At 38.8% G+C, this 20,936-nt stretch overlaps 1 protein-coding gene across 1 annotated transcript in view; it reads right to left on the reverse strand.

The window, feature by feature from the left end:
- The window catches only part of ALLC (allantoicase), a 41,761-nt gene extending 23,531 nt beyond the window's left edge, over positions 1-18,230 (reverse strand). The window contains exons 1-6 of the mRNA XM_004709814.1: positions 18,141-18,230; positions 15,242-15,292; positions 9,787-9,874; positions 7,648-7,773; positions 5,473-5,552; positions 4,145-4,277 (exon numbers count right to left, since the gene is read on the reverse strand). Coding sequence (XP_004709871.1) covers positions 4,145-4,277; positions 5,473-5,552; positions 7,648-7,773; positions 9,787-9,874; positions 15,242-15,292; positions 18,141-18,230 — 568 coding nt within the window. The remainder of the gene's footprint in view (positions 1-4,144; positions 4,278-5,472; positions 5,553-7,647; positions 7,774-9,786; positions 9,875-15,241; positions 15,293-18,140) is intronic.
- Positions 18,231-20,936: the final 2,706 nt, after the last annotated feature.

The raw sequence follows: 20,936 nt of genomic DNA on the forward strand, positions 1-20,936 counted from the left end.
TGAAGGGTTCATGAGGGAGGGAGGGGGAAAATGAGCAACTGATATTAGGGGCTAGAGTGGGAGGCAAATGTTTTGAGAATGATGAGGGCAACAAATGTGCATATGTGCTTGACACAATGGAAGTATATATGGATTGTGATGAGAATTATACGAGCCCCCCCAAAAAATAATTAATTAATAAATACCACACACACACATGATTGAAAATTCAGTCACATGTAATTATTGTTTATACTTTCCCTTTATTTTAATTCTATATATGCATAGTATGTTATTAACTGGTTTTCAATATGGACCTATAGATATTACCCTATTAATAAATTACTGTATTTCAGCAACAACAAAAAATAATTGTTTAACTTGTATTTTTAACTTGTCAAATTCATAATATGGAGAGTCCAATAAACTATAAAATAGTTATGGCCACCCTGTGATTTTTTTGAGAGGGGCGTTTAAAGAAAAACATTCTGTATAGTTGTACAACCCATCTCATCTCATTAAGACTCCCATCAATGTGTTTACTTTCTTCCCCTCCTCTCATCCTTCCTCCCTCCCTCCATAATCTTCTGTCCCTCCTCTGTCACTGTCTCCCCACCCCCTGGTCCCTGGCCTCCTTATAATCATTATAGTCATATCACTTGGTGTGAAAAACGTTCCTTTTTCTTTGTAAAAGAAAATTTTCTTTGTAAAAGAAAATCTTTCCTTTTTCTTTTCCTTATAATTGTGTCATTAAATATTTGTCTTTATGAATTTGACTGACTTTGCTAAGCACACTATTCTCTAGTTTTCTCCATGGTTTCTGGTGTTCAGGAGACTCATTCCTCTTTTTTATAGATGCATAATATACTATTGTATGAATATACCAGAGTTTGTGTATCCATTCCTTTATAATCAGTGTTTGTGTTTGCTTCCATCTTTTTGCTATTATAGAGATTTTTGCAATAAACATAGATGTGTATGTCTATTGTGTTGTGTTCTTTTATATCTACAATAGAGAACTCGCAGGATCATAGGGTAATTGTATTTGTGTTTGTTTAAGGAAGTGTCATACTGATTTCTGCAGTGGTTGTACAATTCTACAGTCCCACCAGCAATGTATAACCATTCCATTCTCTCCACATCCTCTCCAGAATTTATTATTTTCTGGGGTTTTTGAAGACTCGGTGATTTCTTGACACTGCTTCCTTGAACATTAAATGTGAATCCAAGTAAAATGGATTTTCAATTGTTTCTTTGTTTATCATAATGCTGGTTATTGGTCTAATTGTAAATATTTCTAGGTTTGCTTGTGTGTTCTACATTGAGGTATAACCAATACTATAGGCCATAGTCTTTCATCCTCACCAATATGTGCTTCAAGTTCTCAGTTGAACATTTCTCCAATCCTGATGCTATGCTTTAATTCATAAAGTCCAGCTTCTCAAATTATTTGCTCAATATACAGATTGAATAATCCTGATGCATGTCTCCAATTATTCTGTGGGAAAACTGCCTCTTTGTCCATATACAGGTTCCGCATGAGCACAAAGAAGTGTCACTGAATTCATTCTTATCAATATTATCCATAGCCTGTAATGATGCACAAAATACAATGTCTTTTTCATGGTCAATAAAACACAAGCAAATATCTTCCTAGTGTTCTCTGCCTTCAGCTAAAAGTCATTTGACATCAGCATGATATCCCTTGTGCCATTTCTTCTTTTGAATCTGACCTGAATTTCTGGCAGCTCCCTGTTCAAGTATTGATGCAATCATCTTTGAATTATCTTCAGCAAAATTTCACTTGTAATATTAATGATATTGCTCAATAATTTCCACATTCTGTTGAGTCACTTTTCTATGGAATGAGCACAAATATTGATCTCTCCTGGTCGATTGGTCTGGTAGCTCTCTTCCAAGTATTTTGACATAGACAAATGAATGCATCCAGTGCTTTATCAGTTTACTGAAGCATTTCCATTAGAATTCCATCACTTCTTAGAGCCTTGTTTTCACTTCTGCCTTTAGTGCAGCTGGGGTTTTGTCCTTCAATAGCACTGGTTCTTGATCATATGCTATCTCTTGAATTGATTGGATGAATGTCAACCAGTTCTTTTTGGTACAGTGATTCTATGCATTCCATCTATTGTCTCAAGCTTGCTTTGAAATTTTCACTTCAGATCTTGTACTTCATAAATTTCTGTAGGTACTCTACATTTAAGAGCATGTTTCAGAGTCTTCTGCTATCCACTTTGATCTTTTCTTTCTTTCTTGTCTTCCTAATAGCCTCTTGCTTTCTTCATGTATGATGGTCCTGTCATTAGCCTTCTCTGTCATTCGTGTTTAATGTATCAAATTAAGTCTTCTGTTATTAGTGCTTCCATGTGCAAAATCTGTTTGACACACCTTTAAGACCCCAGATGCTATTATTTCTGATAGCCAGGGGCCATCTAATTTCCTCACCACTCTTTGCTACAGCACCCATATCTTCAGTGATCTCTTCATGAAGGTGAGCATCAAGCAGATCCGTGTCATAAGAGATCATTGTTCTTAGATTGGGTTAGAATTAAGTGGGAGTCCAAAATTCATTCATCTCTCTATGGTGTATACATGTCTCTGGTTCACCTTAGAAATGTCATTGTAATTTTTTGTTAGAGAACATTATCAGTTATCTCCCTAGAGCATAAGCTAATTCTCGTGATAGTATTATTGATTTAGCCAATGGTGTAGAATTTAAAACCTAGTTAAGAAAAGGAAATTATACAAGTATAGGTCATCTATGAAACAAACATGAATCAAACATGAATTATTGAACATTACACAAAAAATGGAATTGGTGATAAGGCAAAACATTCAATAATATTCATGAACAGTGGCTGAACCTTGCCTACCAGATTAATAAAGAGAAATCTTGAAATATTCTCTTTGTTGATGAGTGCAACATCATTCCTCTTGAATTTGTCATTCCCAGAATTGTAAAGTATTGGACTATCTGATTCAAAATACCAGTTCATTTCGGCTCACTAATTCCTACAATGTTGATCTTTGGTATGCCATTTCACTTTTGACAATATTTTAATTTCCTAGATTCATACTTCATACATCCCACATCCTAATTATCAATTGATGTTTGTAGCTGTTTCCTCTCATTTTCAGTTATCCCCCATCAGCAAATGAAGATCCTGAAAGCCTTACTCTGCGCATGTCATTAAGGTGGACTCTACTTGTGGGAAACAGTATTTGCTTGGATTTCTCCTCTGGAACTTGTTTCTGAGATCATAATTTTTCTTTAAGGCTAACTGTGATGATGTTTACAGAGATCTGTGACTAAACTATGAATCATTGAATTATACTCCTCAAGTGTTTTAATTGCATGTGTCATGTGTATTATATCACAATAAAGTTGTTATCAAAAATTTTGAATAAAATGGGGGAATGGGGGAACATTTATACACACTACATAAACTACTGGTAAAATAAACCAGTGAAACTGAAATTTTTTGGAGATACCTAAACTAATACAGCCTAGTTGTGTCATATTTTAATTTAAAAAAAAGAGGCCACGCTCATTGAGGTAACTCCTACTAATATTAACTCTATAAGACAAAGTAGAAGTTACTGGTCCATAGAGTCTGAGGCTGCAAATCTTTACAGAATCAAACTGAATCATCTTTCTCCTGAAGAGGATATGGTGGATTCCAATTTTCCACCTTTAAGTTAGCAATTCAATATTTGATCCTATGTGCCAACAGGATTCCTCATCCAAATTCTTACGCTATAGTTTTTTAGTAACTACTTACTCAAAAAAACTCACTCACTCCCATGGAGTCAATGCTGACTCATAGCAACCCTATAGGATGGGTAGGCTTCAGACACTATAACTCTTTTCAGTAACAGAAAGTCCTGTCCTTTTACAGTGAAATGGCTGGTGGTTTTGAACTATTGACCTTGTAGTTAGTAGCCCAATGCACAAACACTACACCACTGGGGCTCCTATTTACTTAAACATGGATTAAAGCAAGTATTTTTTAAAGCACAAGAGGGGAAAATTATAATCCTAGAAGGCTAACAAGATTAGGTCAAAGAAAGAGTGATTTCAACTTTTTTAATATGCTGATATTAAAAAAAAGTCGTAGAAATGGAAATGAGTGAGCGTCACACTTACCTGGGAAAATGTTGAGCCGTATGTGAGTCCATCTTTGGTTGACATTGGCAGGAAAATAATTGTGGCTAGAACCTCGTTTTCCTGGTTGAAGCTCTGCCAAGGGAACCAAGTAATTCCAGTTTTCCGACTTTAGCTAGAAACAATATCAGAATGTTAGCAATGGATCGGAGGAATGGTAAATCCTCTCATCCTAGTGCTTGTGTACAACATAAGCATTGATTGTTATCGTGAAATAAAAATGTAGTAGTCTACATGACTAAAAAATAATGATCTCTTATCAGAGGCTTGATCTCCAAGCTAATCTACAAAGCAGAGGAGGGTTTCTAAGGTTGCAGCCATCGCAGAAGCAGAAGAAGCAGACAGCCTCATCTTTCCCCGAGGAACGCTGGGGTGTCCCAAACATCAACGCTGGGGTGTCAGCAGCTCAACATTTTAACCTCTACACTAGCAGGACTCTGTTGATGTTTAATAAGCCCAAACTCCCTGCCATTGAGTTGATTCTGACTCAAAGACTCTGTTTTGAGTTCCTAAACATGTAAATCTTAGGGGAGCAGACAGTCTTGTCTTTCTTCCACAGTGTAGCTGGTGTGTTTGACTCACCAACTATGATGTTAGCAGCCCAACACGTAACCCACTATGCCTCTAGGACTCTTTCACAGATCAAAGGTTTTATGAATACAATAAAAATTAATAAACTTTTTTAAATGTACAAAAATTAGCCCAAACTGTCTATTATTAAATCCATTAGGTACTTTGTGATTATTATCAAAAGTATTTAAACACTGACTGTCAATTTCTGTTTATCTCATCAGGGACCAGTAACAGCTTCCTGATGGACACCAGTGAGTTCTCTACACTTCGAGAAAGATAACTCTGCTCTTTTGGGAACTTTGAAGTTCCCTCAGACAAGAGTCCCATAAACTATGACTGAAACACATTCAGGGTAATAAGTGCATGAGCGAATGAGCTAAGACATGGTAGGATTCCTTATCTCAAAGTTTTTCTATTCACAGCCTGGTGTGCCAAGTAATGTTTTGTTGTTGTTTCAGTAATCACATAAAACAATCATCAGACAATGTAAGACATGACAAAATAATAATTCATAAATTATTAAGGGTTCATGAGGGAGGGGGGAGGGGGGAGGGAGGAAGAAAATGAGGAACTAATGCCAGGGACTCAAGTAGAAAGAATATGTTTTGAGAATGATGATGGCAACAAATGTACAAATGTGCTTGACACAATGGATGGATGGATGGATTGTGATAAGAATTGTGTGAGCCCCCAGTAAAATGATTTTTAAAAAATCAGTTACATCTTTGGAGGCATACCTCAGAAATAGCTTCAAATTCCTCAGCTGTGGCTGCAGTTCCTAATCTGAGTCCTCTTTCTGGTAATTCTGGTAGTTTATCTAAAGTTGTAGAGTGACAGATTATCAAGATCAAATCAAAGACAATATACTAAATGGGTGGTAAGGTCATTATCATTTTGTCAAATATCAGTATAAGCATTAATTAATAATACAAAGTACCAGATAATCAGAGTAATAGAAATATGTGTTGAAGTTCCTCAGCATTTAAATTACTAAGAGCAATTTTAAAATTTGTGCAACATATTTGATAATACATTTGCTTATCAAAATAAGAAATATCTAAGTTAGATGAAGGCTTCAACAAATTCATCACATAACTAGAGTTTTTAAATTTTGGATCAATCAAGTTCATTTAAGAATATTTCAGTTCCAGAAACTCTGCTTCCCCAAGAGACCTTAGATTTTTTGCCTTCGCAATTCAGAAATAGAAGCACTCATGGGTGATTGATGGGCTTGCCAAAAGAATGTTAACCATTTGGCGCTCATTTCCCATTAATCGTTTCTGATTGAATCTCTAATATAGTCATTTAACTTTGAGGGTATCAGAGCTATCTTTGGGGAGAAAGACCCATCCATTTCATTTCCCCAGAGGCTGACACAGGTCTGTGCATACAGAGCTCTCAGTATAAATTTGCCAGGTGACATGATTTATCCTCCCTTAATAGATGTGTATACTCACTGCTATTAGTCAATTCTGACTTGTAGTCACCCTACAGGACATCGTAGAACTGCCCTGTAGGTGCCCTGTAGGTGTCCAAGACTGTAATTATTTACAGGAGTAAAATGCCAACTTTTTCCCCTTTGGAGCAACCAATAGATTCAAACTGCTAACCTAGATGCTAGTAGCCCAATGTGCAGCCCACTATGTCACCAGGGCTCCTATATGTATACACACATACATATTTGTGCATTTGTGGAAGAAAATTAATTCTAAGGCCAACATCCCAAAAAACCCCACCAAACTCACTGCCATAGAGTCAGTGCTGATTCATAGCCACCCTGTGGGACAGGACAGAACTGTGTGCATTTCGGAAACTGTCACTCTTTCCAGAAATAGAAAGTATCAGATGGTGACAGTTAAAGGAATAAAATCATAAGTCTAGTTTATAGACCCTGCAGGATTCATAAGATCCAGATTCCAATATATAGAAAGGAACCTCTTTTAAAAGCATTCTAGCTGCTGTGCACACTGGAGAGTGAGGGCAAAGGAGCTGGTGGAGATAGTCCTCTAGCTGGCCAGCCCATAGCTGCCTCCAGATCATGCCAATTATTTTAGGACAAAGTCCATTCCCTGCTACCTGCTTAGCAAACCTTAAAGTTACATGAGGTTGTGCTTTTGGGTAGGTTTGAGGTATTTAGGACTGATGAGATTTGTACTGGACCAAAGAACATAGACAGGAATTAAAAAACAAAGAACATGCTTATTGGAAATCCAAAGATATGAATTCGCAAGTTTAGTCACAGTGAAGTGGTCTTGGATAAGTAGCTGGACTTGTCGGCATCTGATCTGAAGGAAAAAAGCAGAAAACCAAACTCGCTGCCCATGAGTCAATGCTAACTCGTTGCAACCCCCCTGGGGGTTACCGAGACTGTAACTGTTCATGGGAGTAGAAAGCCCATTCTTTCTCCTATGGAGCTGCTGTTGGTTTTGAACTGCCAACCATGTGATCGCAGCCCAAGATGTAATGACTACAACACCAAACCCAAACCAAACCACTGTCAGATAATCTATTCCAACTCATGGTGACCCTGTAGGACAGAGTAGAGCTGCCCCCATAACATTTCCAAGGTTACTCCTGTGAAGTGGCTGGTGGGCTGGAACCATTAATCTTTCAATTTGCAGCTGAGTACTGCAAACACTGTACCACTCCTTTGATTAATTTTAAAATAAATAAATAAGCCCACTGCTATCAAGGGATTCCAATCCATAGTGATCCTACAGAACAAAGCAGAACTGCTGCTCCATACATCTTTACTGGCAGGGACAGTCTTCCTCTTTCTGCAGTGGAGTAGTGGGTGGGTTCGAACTGTCAACCATGCAGCCAGCACACTGCTTAATCCACTGTGCCACCAGAACTCCTTCAGATGAGTCTTACAATTATTCTTGGAGGAAAGTCAGTAGTTCCAAAAGTACCTTCTGGATAATTTGCTGCTTGGATTGACATTCGGGGAGCATAATTTCCCTCAAAGTAAGAAATGTCCACGTCAAAACCTCGGATAATTCCTTGTATTCCCAATTTGATTATACACCAGTCATGACCTGTGCAGCATAAAAACCACAAGAACCCTTTTTAGAGTCTGTGCACTGAGTAAAAGACGTGGCCCAACATTAAGGAAACTGACATGCAATAAAGGAGTACCTTTTCCATCACAGAAAAATGTATACAGCTTAATTCTCAACTAACGTTATTTTCCGGTCGCTCAGCACCTGAGCAGCCCCATTCCTCCGTGGGAATCCTCATCACCAGTCAGTCCAAAGGCGCATTGGATTCAGAAAAACTTGAGTCTGACTCCCTATCTTGAGACACGTCCTTGAAAACCTGTTTGAATTTTCTGTGTCTTTTTTTCTACCTTTGTCAATATGGATTGGCTTCAAAGGGACTAGGGGAGGTTCGTAAAACACCAGATGCCGTGTAGGAGGTGTTTGACAGTGGTGGTTCTGGATGCCTCATGCTTCCTGTCATCTCGGGCTTGTTCCCTTCTGCCCTCCTGCCAACAATGCCTTCCCGTGCGTATGGCAAAGTGTAAGAACTCTTGAACTCAGTATGCCACTACGCAATTCTTGGTTCCTTGCTGCCATGGACAAGGCAACTGTGAAATGATAGGTTTAATAAAATTGAGTGATGGCTCTAGTATAATAGGAATAAAGGAAACGAGAAGCCGCAAAGAGCTTGAGGCAGGAGCAAAAAAAAAGTCCAGCTCTCAATACCTGGATTGTTTCTGTTTTATAGGCATTGATTCTACTTTTGAAAGTGTATTTTGATTGAGTAATGATGAATAAAAATAGTGTCTTAAGATGGCATAAGATATCATGTGTGCAAGGGCATAGGGCAGACCTTGGTGCAATTCTCGTCTTATCTCACTGGTTACAGGATCTAGGCTAAGTTAATGAAATTGTTTCCTTCACTCTTAAAGAGAAATAAGAGCACCTACTTAGGGGAATTGTACTGAGAATCAACTTATCGTTTAATGTTTGCTATATTTCTCCATAAATATTTGCTCTATTTCTCCAGCTATAACCTGCACCAAATATTCTCTTTTTCCTAACTCTATGTTTCCACCCTCTCTTGACTGGTGGTACCTATTTCTGACTTCTCAGACAATGGTTCTCTGGTAGTGAGATAGTTATTGTGCCAACCTGACTGATAAACACATGTGGGGTTAATTGAAGGGCGGAGGCATAAATGGCTTGGTGAGCCTGGTCTTTCTAGTTCTCGGGTCTCTTGCTTTGTGATGGTTGGACCAGGGTGCAGCTGCCCTAGCCAGTTCCCTGCTTCTGCTGGCAAGGCTCACTTCCTGCAAGACATGCCTGAGGAGAAGCCACATGGACCTACCCCGATTCAGCCCTGGGTGCTGGAACACCTGTGTGGAGACCCTGCTAGCACTGAGATGTTTACACATTCACTGACTCAGCTTTCCTCCTGCAGTCGGCGTCATTGCATGTGTTTTGTGAGATTGAGGAGGACTTTGTAGATTGGTGTTGGACACATGGGCTAATGTTGGATTTATGGGCATGAGCAGCACTGGGTTGGGATGCTTTCTTAATGTACACTTACCCTTATACATATGAGTTTCTGTGGATTTGTTTCCCTAGTTTACCCAGACTAACTCAGGTAGGAACATCCAACATTACAGAGCATTCCACAGATTTATAAAAATGGACAGCCAAGGGAGATAAACCCACTGCCAATTCTGATCATAGTGACCGTATAGGGCAGAGTGGAACTGCCCTTTGGGGTTTCTGAGTCTTTAAATCTTTAAAGGAACAGACAGCTTTAAGATAGCCCCATTTTTTTCATGAGGAGCAGCTGGTGGGTTTGAACCACTGATCTTGCAGCTAACAACTCAATACATAACCCACTAGGCCCTCAGAGCTCCTTGCATGGGATATGGGTTTCTTAAAACATACACTAGCTTTCCAATAGACCCCATATTTTTCATTTTAATAAAATCATTTTATTGGAGGCTCTTACAGCTCTTATAACAATGCATACATCCATTTAGACCCTATTTTTAAGCTTGCCATTATGGAACAGAGTTACTATCAACTTACCTGGAATCCTTCTCCATCTAGTTTCCCATCCATCCATCCATTTTCCAAATTCAGTATATTCATGTTCTTTAAAATGTGGGGCATCACTCTAAAGCAAAGATGTATAACAGTTTGATAGTTAGCATTCATGTGGTAGCCTGTACTTCCCATATATTAATTCTTGTCCCAAAGGGACAGATGAATAATACAAATAGGGATTCTAGAGGGATTCTTAGCAGCCAGAAGAGTCTCTGCTCTACCTTCAGGCATAGTTACCCAATCTATATCAGAAAGAAATTCTACTTCCTTATGAGCATCAACATACAGATTTATAGGTAATCCCTGATGTAGCAACACGTAAAACAACATTGCCATTCATTCCATGAGCCTCACAAGTGGAGCCATGCAACCACCAACTACAATCTAGGTTAATACTAAAGGATCATTGGAGCAAAGGAAGAGCTGTTTATTAAACTTCCAACACAACTCAGAAAAGGGCTACTTAACAATTATTTCAGCTGGAGTTGTTTTCAGAGTAAGCCTGATGCTCAGGATTAAGCTAAACACTTAAAACTCAGGACTCCATGCCATCAAAATCCACAGGGAGGGAAGCATGGACCCTCATGTAACTGTATGGTATGAAACTGGGTATGAAGGTCAGCCTAGCCGCGTGCAGCTGAGTACCTTTAAACAAATAACTGAGTCTCTATTTCTTGTGTGTAGAAATGGGGATGATGGAGCCATACCTTGAAGGATTTGCTATGAAGTTGAAGTCATATGCACATACATGAAAATACAAAAATAATGTGATGTTCAAATTGCTTTGTGCTTGGTGTTTGGTGGGTAAGGAAGGATGAGAGATATTTTCTCTTTTCAAACAAGGATAAATGTAAGAAAAATCTAAGTTATTGCTTAGGAAAAGTCTTTTGTATCATCTTCAGTGGGAAAAAATGCTACATGTTTATGAGCATAAACAGAGCATAAACATACAGAGTGAATCCTGATAGAAGCAACTAAAACCACGAGGAAGTCCTGTCCAAGACAAGACTGACCAAGGACCCAGAATGAGCAGTAGCTCTGTACATGAACTCTGGGACCAGGCTGCCTGCATGTGCAGAGCAACTCAGTCCAGCCTCCTCCAGGCAAGTGGCCTAGAGCAAGTGTGCCTCAGTTTCCCCATCTGTTAAGTGCTCTATCTAGCCACTTCCAAAGCCCATTGTGAGCATGAAGATGCTTATCGAGTACCTGGCACATAGTTGGGGTAAGATATGAAAATAATTTATAGTTTATCAAGGGATCACAAGAGTGGGAGGGTGGGGGAGGAAGGAGAAAACTGGAGCTGATACCAAGGGCCCAAATAGAAAGTAAATGTTCAGAAAATAATATGGCAACATGTGTACAAATATGCTTGATACTATTGATGTATGGATTGTTATAAGAGCTGTAAGAGCCCCCAATAAAATGAACTTTAAAAAATCAAATTTCATCTTAAAGATTAACGTAATTCCAGTGTATCTGTAGTTAAAGTAACAATCTATGTTCTAAACCACAGATCCCGAACTTATTTGGGCTACCACACCTCCCCTTTTTTGAAATCATTTTATTGGGGGCTCGTACAACTCTTATCATAATCCATACATACATTCATTATGTCAAGCACATTTGTACATTTGTTGCCATCATCATTCTCAAAACATTGGCCTTCTCCTTGAGCCCTTGGTATCAGCTGCTCATTTTCGCCCTCCCTCCCCTCCCTCATTAACCCTTGATAATTTATAAATTATTATTATTTTGTCATGTCCTACACTGTCCTACATCTCCCTTTACCCACTTTTCTGCTGTCCGTCCCCAGGGAGGGGGGTATATGTAGATCCCTGTAATCGGTTCTCCCTAAAGAATTCCTCAGCACTCCCCTGGCAATTGACAATTTTGTTCTCTAGTCCATAATCCAGAATAGAGTGTGGGTGCCTGCTTTTGCAGCCTCTCTAGGTCATTGCAGCACCCCCAGAGGGGCAGTCTCTCCCTCTTTGGGAAGCCCTGTTCTAAATTCAGCAGTAGAAAATCCTAACTGACTGCCATGGAGTTCATTCTGACTCATAGTAACCTTAGAGGGCAGAGTAGAACAGACCCGTTGGGGTTTTGAGGCTGTAAATCTTTACGAGAGCAGAAAGGCTCATCTTTTCCAGGTAGCAGTTGGTGAGTTCAAACTGCTGACCTTGTAATTTGCAGCCCAACATGCACTATGCCACCAGGGCTACTTGGAAAGAGGTAAACTCCCATTAAAAATGGACAACAGAAAAGTGGGTGAAGGGAGACATCCGACAGGGCAAGATATGACAAAATAATAATTTATAAATTATCAAGGGCTCATGAGGGAGTGGGGAACGGGGAGAGAGGGGGAAAAAAGAGGATCTGATGCCAGAGGCTTAAGTGGAGAGCAAATATTTTGAGAATGATGAGGGCAATGAATGTACAAGTATGCTCTACACAATTGATGTATGTATGGGTCGTGATAAGTATTGTATGAGCCCCTAATAAAACTATTAAAATAAATTTTAAAAAAATTTTTTTAAAAACTAAGTCTACAGTGTTCCAAACTGTGATATTTAGCTCAGCTTTGGTGGACAGAGAGGTGGGTCCTGTAATTTTAGGGATGTTGACCTTGTTACTGCTCCTGTTGTGATTGAAGCAAAGGGCAGGAAGGAAGTTGATGGAAAACACTAATTTACTAGAGACAGAGGAAAATGACACTGTCACAAATATGGTACCTTCCATATGATGACACATATGTTCTTTATCAAAATAAAGAAAGCTGAAGGCCAATCCCAGGGGGTTACCCACACCTATGCCCGGCCCCCTTCACCAGGATGTGTACTGCAACAATGTTTGCACCACTTTTAAAAGGCAGCCAACCTGAACACACATCAAAAGGTACAAGAGGGAGTCCCGTCTGGCACATACCAATGGTTCATTTTTACTCTGCACTTTGTAGGGGTAGGGAATGTCCAGACTTTGGACCACATACAGCTCTCAAAATCATCAGTACCAGCTAAAATCACCCACCTCACCAAAGAGAAGAAGTTCCAGCCTCGCATTAAGGGATGAGTTAATTCAGTGTTCGACAATTATGGCCCACAAGTAAATATCTAAATGGCCCTCGGCAGAAAAAAAGTTTCCCTCCCCCTTGTAAGGGAAGCACCTAGATTATGTATGAGGCTCAAACGATTGAGTGGGAGCATTGCGTTTGCACAGTGTTAAGTACTTCATGCTATGATGAATGTAAATTCAAAATACAAAACATTACTCTTCTTTCTACATATTTCCCTGGATATGCATACAATTATTTAACAATATAATGAAATAAAACCCAATCCTGCAATCTTCATAACCCTATGTAGAAATGTGATTTGGCACTAAAGTTGGCGGTAGAGGAGTTTTAGATTCATCTGTAATATTGTTCCTTTTTCAAAAAGACACGTAAACAGTATTTGTGTGATATATTTAAGATGAATATCTATAAATGCATATGAGTGAGTAGAGACTGTATGGAAGAACTATATGCCCAAGTGTGTACAAATAATAGATCTATTCTCTCCTGATTTATCAGAATTTTCCCAAGATGGTAAAAATATCAATATTATTTGTCAATTTTAAGTGTTCAACCCATGTTTCTATACATTATATAAAAGTTTACATATAATATCAGAGTCCTGAGTGGCCTAAGAGGTTAAGAACTCAACTACTAACAAAAAGGTTGGCAGTTCATACCCAGCCTGAGGAGCCTCAAGGTGCCCCGGTCGCATATTGGTTAGCATTGGGCTGTCATCTGCAGTTCAAACCAGCAGCTCTGCGCTGGAGAAAAACCAGCCTTCTACTCCCGTAAAGAGTTACAGAGTCAGAAGCCCACAGGGGCAGTTCTACCCTGTCCTCTAGGGTCGCTATGAGTCAGAATCAACTCGATGGCAGTGAGTGTTAGTGGGGCCTCGAAACACAGACTTGATGACCTGCTTTTATAGAGTCACTGTCTTGAAAATTCTAGGCAACCGCTCTGCTATGCACATATGGAGTTGCCGCTGGTTAGATTCAACATGGCTGCTACAAACAACAAATAATGTAATGTAATATCAAATACGACTTAATGTGATATGTGAAATTGAAACCTGTGCCTTCAAGTTCATTCCCATTTACAGCATTCCTGTGGGCCAGAGCACAACTACCTCCAGGGGTTCCCAAGGGAAGCAATCTTCACGGAAGCAGAGCGCCACAGCTTTCTCCTGCAGAGCGGCCAGTGGATTCTAACTGCCAACCTTTCAGTTAGCACCCAAAGGCTAAACCCACAGCCCTAATATCCTCATATAAGGTATACCCAAGTGCAAAATAATCCTGTCCTTTATTCTCTCCCACCCCTTTCCCAAACCTACCTCTTCACGGTTTGCTGTGCATCCTATTAAATTTTATTTTATGCACATGCAGTATTAAGTCACAGGCATCATTTATGACAGTGCATGCAGAATTATATCCTTTTTAATAATTATGTAAAGGTTTATAATCTAGAAGGCTCCTAATTTTTTCAACTAGTCCCTTCTTAGTGGACGTATAAATTAGTTGTGTTTTGGTTCTCATTTGGTTGTTTTTCCCTTTAAGCAATATCAGAATGAATATTTTCTGTATAGCTCTGCCTACTTTTGCAGATAGTTTGTCTATGGGAAAGCTCGGTCAATGGGATGGGCATTTAAAATTGTCAAAGGTGACAAAGGCTTGTCATTTGTTACCTGTGTGATCCAGAACGAGTTATTTAATGTCTCTGTTCCTCGGTTTATTTTGTTTTCCCTAATGCATAATACATGTATGGGCACACTGTCGTATGAGGACATGGTCTGGTTCTTCCACACAGAGTAGCCATTCTGCCCACGTGATCAGGTTAACACCCCAATCACAGTTGAAGATGATATGCCATGTGACAGATCTTGGAAAGTGGTTATAAAGGACACTTAGCTGTAATTTCCTTCACTGCGAGGGGAATTTGAATATGTGTCCTGTGACCTCAGCCCTCACAACAATTCTTAACGCCAACACTCTTTGTGACAAGGCAGTGGTATTCCCGAAGAGTTTCAATTTCCTTTCCAGGTTTTTTTAGTAACTTTCAATAAATGTATACTTTTTTTGTAAGTAAAGGAGTAAAACATTTGTAAAAATGTTCAAGATGGATATCAGTTTTATTCTCAACAAAAATCCACATTAGACTACTGAAACTTTATGAAGATCTCGGTGTCGTCCCAGTAACGTGGTCACAAATTCTTCTGTCAGGCATGTGTTGATGCTGATCTGTACATGTTTCTAATGCTCTGGTTTGCTAATTCACTGCTACACACAGCCTCATTCCCATCTCAAATATTCCCATGTATTTTAATTAAAATGGCTGCATAGATCACTTCGACGCTAATAGTTTGAATAGCAGAATGTCAATTTACAATACCTTTAAAAGGTTTTCTGCAGGAGCAAAAAAGTCATCTGTCGCAAATAAAATCTAGAGAAACAAAGAAGATAAAATAAACATAAATTTAAAACCATTTTATTTTATTCCCTAGGGAAACATTATGAAATGCAGTAAAAGGAAAACGGGAAATTGCCTAGGGAAAGAGAAACAATGTGCAATTAAGTCACAGTGCTTTCTAAATGGTTAGATTTCATTACTCGCCTCCCCCTTCATTTTTTCTTCCCATACTTTTTTCCTTAATCTCTCTTACCATCTGGCTACAAGAGTGCTAACTAACATCTTACATTTGGGAAGCAAATAAACCAACTTTTTTTTTTTTCAAAACAGAAAACATTAGACCTTGTGACAATTTCCTTCATGTGATGCTGTGTGCTGTCATATCAACTCTGACTCAGAGTGACATGAAGTGACAGAGTAGAACTGACTCATAAGGTTTCATAATCTTTACAGAGACCACCAGGGTTTTCTCCGGAATAGCCTCTGGGTGTGTTTGAACTGCTGACTTCTGAGGTTAGCAGCCTAACTGTTGCTCCACATCTCACTGTCATCAAATCAAATTCAACTCAGTGACCCTATAGGACAGAGCGGAACTATACTAATGGGTTTTAAAATCTTTAGGAGAGCAAAAATACTCCCCTTTTCCCCATGGAGCAGCTGGTGGGTGCCCATGATGTCACCGGGCTCCTTTCCCTTGACACCCTATAGCAATAGCAGAAATCCACACTGGGTCATCCCTGTAACTTGGCTGCCTCAGTGTTCTCCCTCCCAAAGTAGCTAAAGAGGCCCAGTAGTAGGCTGATGGGGTAATTGATAGAGAAAGCAAAATATTTTGAGAGTAAAGAAGGACTATTCATTGTATTCCAAGAAGAAAAAAGATAATTGTCAACTGAGATTGTATACTCCTTCTCCTTTGGGTACCCAAAGGAGGTCAGATGTGACCCCCAGGCTGTGTATACTGTGTGTGTGTGTGTGTGTGTGTGTGTGTGTGTGTGTGTGTGTGTGTGTGTGTGTGTGTGTGTTTACAAAATGCTTGGTTTACAAAGTCCAGACAACTCATCTTTGCCCTTTAATGTTGCAGAAATTTGCTTTTACTTTGAAATGATGGAACTGGTCGCTACTCAAAACAAATTCCCAATCACAGTCACCTCCCCTTGCATGGTGCAGCTTTTAAAATCACTGAAAATGCGTCAAGTGTTTTTCTTGCATTGTACATTTAAAGCTAAATAAGAACCATATGCACTTGTTTGACTTACCAACAAATTCTTAAAGGCACAGTTAGGAGTGAGTCTTTTTTGTACCCTGGGGACTATTTGTGTACATTCGGGACCAAGATAGGAGACAGGAAAGAAACTGTAGGCAAGCAGTTAGAAACTACGTTAATGCAGAGGCTTTTAAAAAGGATAATCTAATAGTCTTAGTGGTGCAAACAGTTAAGCACATGACTGTTAGCCAAAACTTTACAAATTCAAGCCAAGCCAGGTACCTTAGAAGATAGGTCTGGCAATCTGCTTCTGACAGGTCACAGCCTTGGAAACTCTCCTCTGCTCACATACAGTTGCCACGAGTGGGAATTGGCTTGATGGCAACTGGTCACATTAACACATAAGACTTTGTGCAGATACATTTAAAGAAAGCTGGTTTTAAATGTATGTATTATTGCCATCAACCAATATAAGTAAAATGTATATGATGCTGAAGCAAGCAACATCATAACAAACTAAACTACACAACTCTACACTTGCACTTACTTAATCTAGCATGCTATAGTGTCAAATTTTAGAGTTCTTAACAGATTGTAACTATAAGAAAATCATGTGTTAGTTTCCTGCCTTTGGAAAAGTTAATTTCCTGAGCTTCAATATTCTCCTTACAAAAATAAACACAATATTCTCATTACAAAATATGAAGATGTGAGCACACAATGATTTTATTTTTTTGTGCTCACATCTTCATTTTTGTAATGAGAATATTGTCTTCATTTTTGTAAGGGGAATATTGATGCTCAGGAAATTAACTTTTCCAAAGACAGAAAACTAATACGATTGCTGAAGACAAATGGGTGCATAAGCAAATGTGGTGAAGAAAGCTGATGGTGCCAGGCTATCAAAAGATATAGCATCTGGGGTCTTAAAAGCTTAAAGGTAAACAAGTGACCATCTAGCTCAGAAGCAGCAAAGCCCACACGGAAGAAGCATATCAGCCTGTGTGATCACAAGGTTTCAAAGGGATTAGGTATCAGGCATCAAAGAACAAAAAATCATATCATTGTGAATGAGGGGAAGTGCAGACTGGGGACCCAAAGCCCATCTGTAGGCAACTAAACATCCTCTTATGGAAGGGTTGCAGGAAGGAGATGGGCCAGTCAGGGTGCAGTATAGCAACGATTAAACATACAACTTCCCTCTAGTTCCTACATGCTTCCTTCCCCCACATCCCCCACTATCATGATCCCAATTCTATCTTACAAATCTGGCTAGACCAGAGGATGTACACTGGTACAGAGAAGAATGGGAAAAACAGGGAATCCAGGATGGATGATCCCTTCAGGACCAGTGGTGAAAGTGGCGATACCGGGAGGGTGGAGGAAGGGTGGAGTAGAAAGGGGGAACCGATAACAAGAATGCAGAAGGATAGTGAGTTGATTTTATAAGTGCAAAAGTGAGATAAAGTTTTAAAAATAGTTTTTAAAATGTAAAGCAAGGCTGCATATTGTGGGAATTGTCACCGATTTAAGAAAAAATAAATTCCTTGGAAGTCTTTTGAGATAATGGGCTTCAGCCTAATTCTTGCCATTTTAATAACGTTCACTGCAGTGGTTCGCTGGATCATTGGCATAACTACATTAAATACTTGCTCTTGCTAATAGAAACTCACTCACCTTTCCTCCAACTGACTCAGAGGCCATGTCAATCAACTGGATGAAGTCCGGAAACCTAGGAGGTTTTCTTTCCTTTGGACAGTCAACCATACTTCCTCACTACAAGAAAAGCATATTTGGGTCAACCTTCATAGGTAAAGGGCAAGAGTGACAGCATGGGCAGGGGTTGTATGACTGAGTGAGGCCCTCTTCCAATCCCAGAAAGCTAAGGTGTTGAGAAATTCAAAGATCAAACAAAACATACATATTTTCAAGTGGATGTGATAAGTGCCCTTCGACTACATGGTGAATTAAAATTTGAATTTGCGTGAACACATGGAAACAGGAGAAGAAATTAGAACATGATTTACTTCTTAAGTAGTTAAGAATAACTTATAACTAAATAATTTTAAAAGAATAATTTGCTTTTAACAGACTGAGCAACAAAGTGACAGGCGAGGCTGTAAGTGGTGCTCTGGAGGAAAATGCATGCCCAGCCTCCCAGGAGCTCACTGCCTGGAAGAGAGATGACCAATTCACATACTTTTCTGCCGGGGAGCACTTGGGAACTATCATGCATTGCGTCAGAAAGATTTATCCATTACAATCACTCAAAAAAAATTCACTGCCATCAAATCAAGTCTGAGTCATAGCAACCATATAGGACAGAGTAGAACTGCCCCTGTTGGTTTTCAAGCCCGTAACTCTTCGCAAGAGTAGAAAACCTCATCTTTCTCATGATATAATCACTAGTTGAGAAGATAGGGACTCCGAGATATGGGGAAAACCACCAAGGGTAGCCACGGCTTTCTGGAAAAGCCAAGATTGGCCCAATGTCTCCCACTCCTAAGCTATTAGATGCCTTTTGCTTCTACTTTTTTTTCTCTACCCTTCACTGTGAAAGCATAAAACTACATAAACTTAACACCTTATAAAGAACAATTCTTTTTAAAAAATAAACCATTTTATTTGGTGGTTTTTACAGCTCTTTTTTTTAAATCATTTTATTGAGGGCTTATACAACTCTTATCACAATCCATATATACATCAATTGTATAAAGCACATTTGTACATTCATTACCCTCATCAGGCTTTTACAGCTCTTATAAAAAATCCATGAATCAATTGTATCAAGCATATTCATACATATGCTACCATCATCATTTTTAAAACAGTTTTAAAAACAATTCTTATTTACAAAAGAATAAATACAAATGGGCAACAAACTCACTCTCCCTTGAAGTTACAGAAACACACATATAGTTAATCAAAAAATGCTACTCTTCTCATGAAATGAACATTTAAGAAAAAAGTAAACAGGCCTTGCCATACTCTGTTGTCATGTTTTAATCCAGAGTGTATGATAATATATAATCAAAAACCTTTTTAATGTTATGTCATTGATAAAACAATTCTAAATATCAGTAATAAGGAAAAATCAAAGGCACACAAGAGGATGTATGCATAAAGATATTCATCACAATATTTATGATTTTCTTTAAAATGAAAACAAACTATTTGGGACTTATTAAGTAGGTTACTATAAAATAGAATACAGTGCAGATAATGAAAATCATGTTTTCAAAACATATTTGGTTGCATAAGAAGATATTTATAAAAAGTAATCAGCAGAAAAGTCTATCTGTGCACTTTGGTATACTAATCATTCCGTTGTAAATTAGGATGTCCCTTTAGTGTGCTAAGAGGTCCCTGGGTGGAATACATAGTTCATCTAGACTGCTAATCTGAAGGGTGGTGGCTCAAATCCAACCAGTGGCACTGACAGTAGCTTTGGTTGGCCTGGAAATCCACTGCCTGAAGATTATAGTCAAGAAAACCCTATGGGACAATTGAATTAGAATTAACTGGATAGCAACAGATTGTAAGTACTGGATTAAATTGATGACCAAAGAGGTCCTGAATAGTGCAAAGAGCTGAAAGATCAGCAGTCCAAACCCACCTGGTGTTCCATGGGAGAAAGATGTGGTGACGTCTTCCCGTAAAACCTTGGAAATCCTACCGGGAACTAGTACTGTCCTATAGAATCCCTATCAGTCAGAATCAGTGCAATGGACATTGGCGTCTATAACAGAAACTTAGGTCATTCTGGGGCGTCATAAAGTCTTCCTTGAAAAATAGACACTAAAATGGCATCTAAAACATGAGTAGGAGCCTGCAGGGTAAGGAGATGAGAAATGGAGATAAACAAAATAACGTGGATGAGTTTTTCAATGAAAGAAACCACATGTGTGAAGGTTGAATCAAGAAGAGACCCTATAAAATGTGGTAAAGTGTGATAAGAGTTGTATGAGCCCCTGATAAAATTATTTTATAAATAAATAATATGTGGTAAAGTGTTAGAGAATATTACAGGAAAATAAAATGGGGGAGGAGGGCAGGAACGATTGATTCAAGGTCTAAAGGTATGATACAAAGTCTTTGATGAGTCTAAATTACAGAGGGGGCATGATTTCGTGGCTTTTTTTAAATGTTTTCATGGCTATAAAATTGAGTTCTAGGTGAAAAGTTGGCTGCGAAGTCTAATGAGAAGACAGAGGCAGGGATGGCTCCTTTGTTCTAATTTGAACAACTAAAGGCCAGCCGCCTCATTCATTCATTAGAGATAAATGAATACATGAGTCTGAGAGAAAGAACTTTAGTTTCATTTTGAGACATGTATGTTTAAGACATTTGCAAGACCTATAATTGGAGAGGCTCAGGGGGCAGTAAAACATATAAATGTATATCAGGGAGGAGTTTGAACTGAGAATATAGCTTTAGAAATTGTCAACACATTAAATGATGATTTAAACCGTG

This window comes from Echinops telfairi, unplaced genomic scaffold (assembly GCF_000313985.2).
Source record: "Echinops telfairi isolate 266 unplaced genomic scaffold, ASM31398v2 ScPeMD7_3509;HRSCAF=4178, whole genome shotgun sequence".
NCBI classification, from domain to species: Eukaryota; Metazoa; Chordata; class Mammalia; order Afrosoricida; family Tenrecidae; genus Echinops; species Echinops telfairi.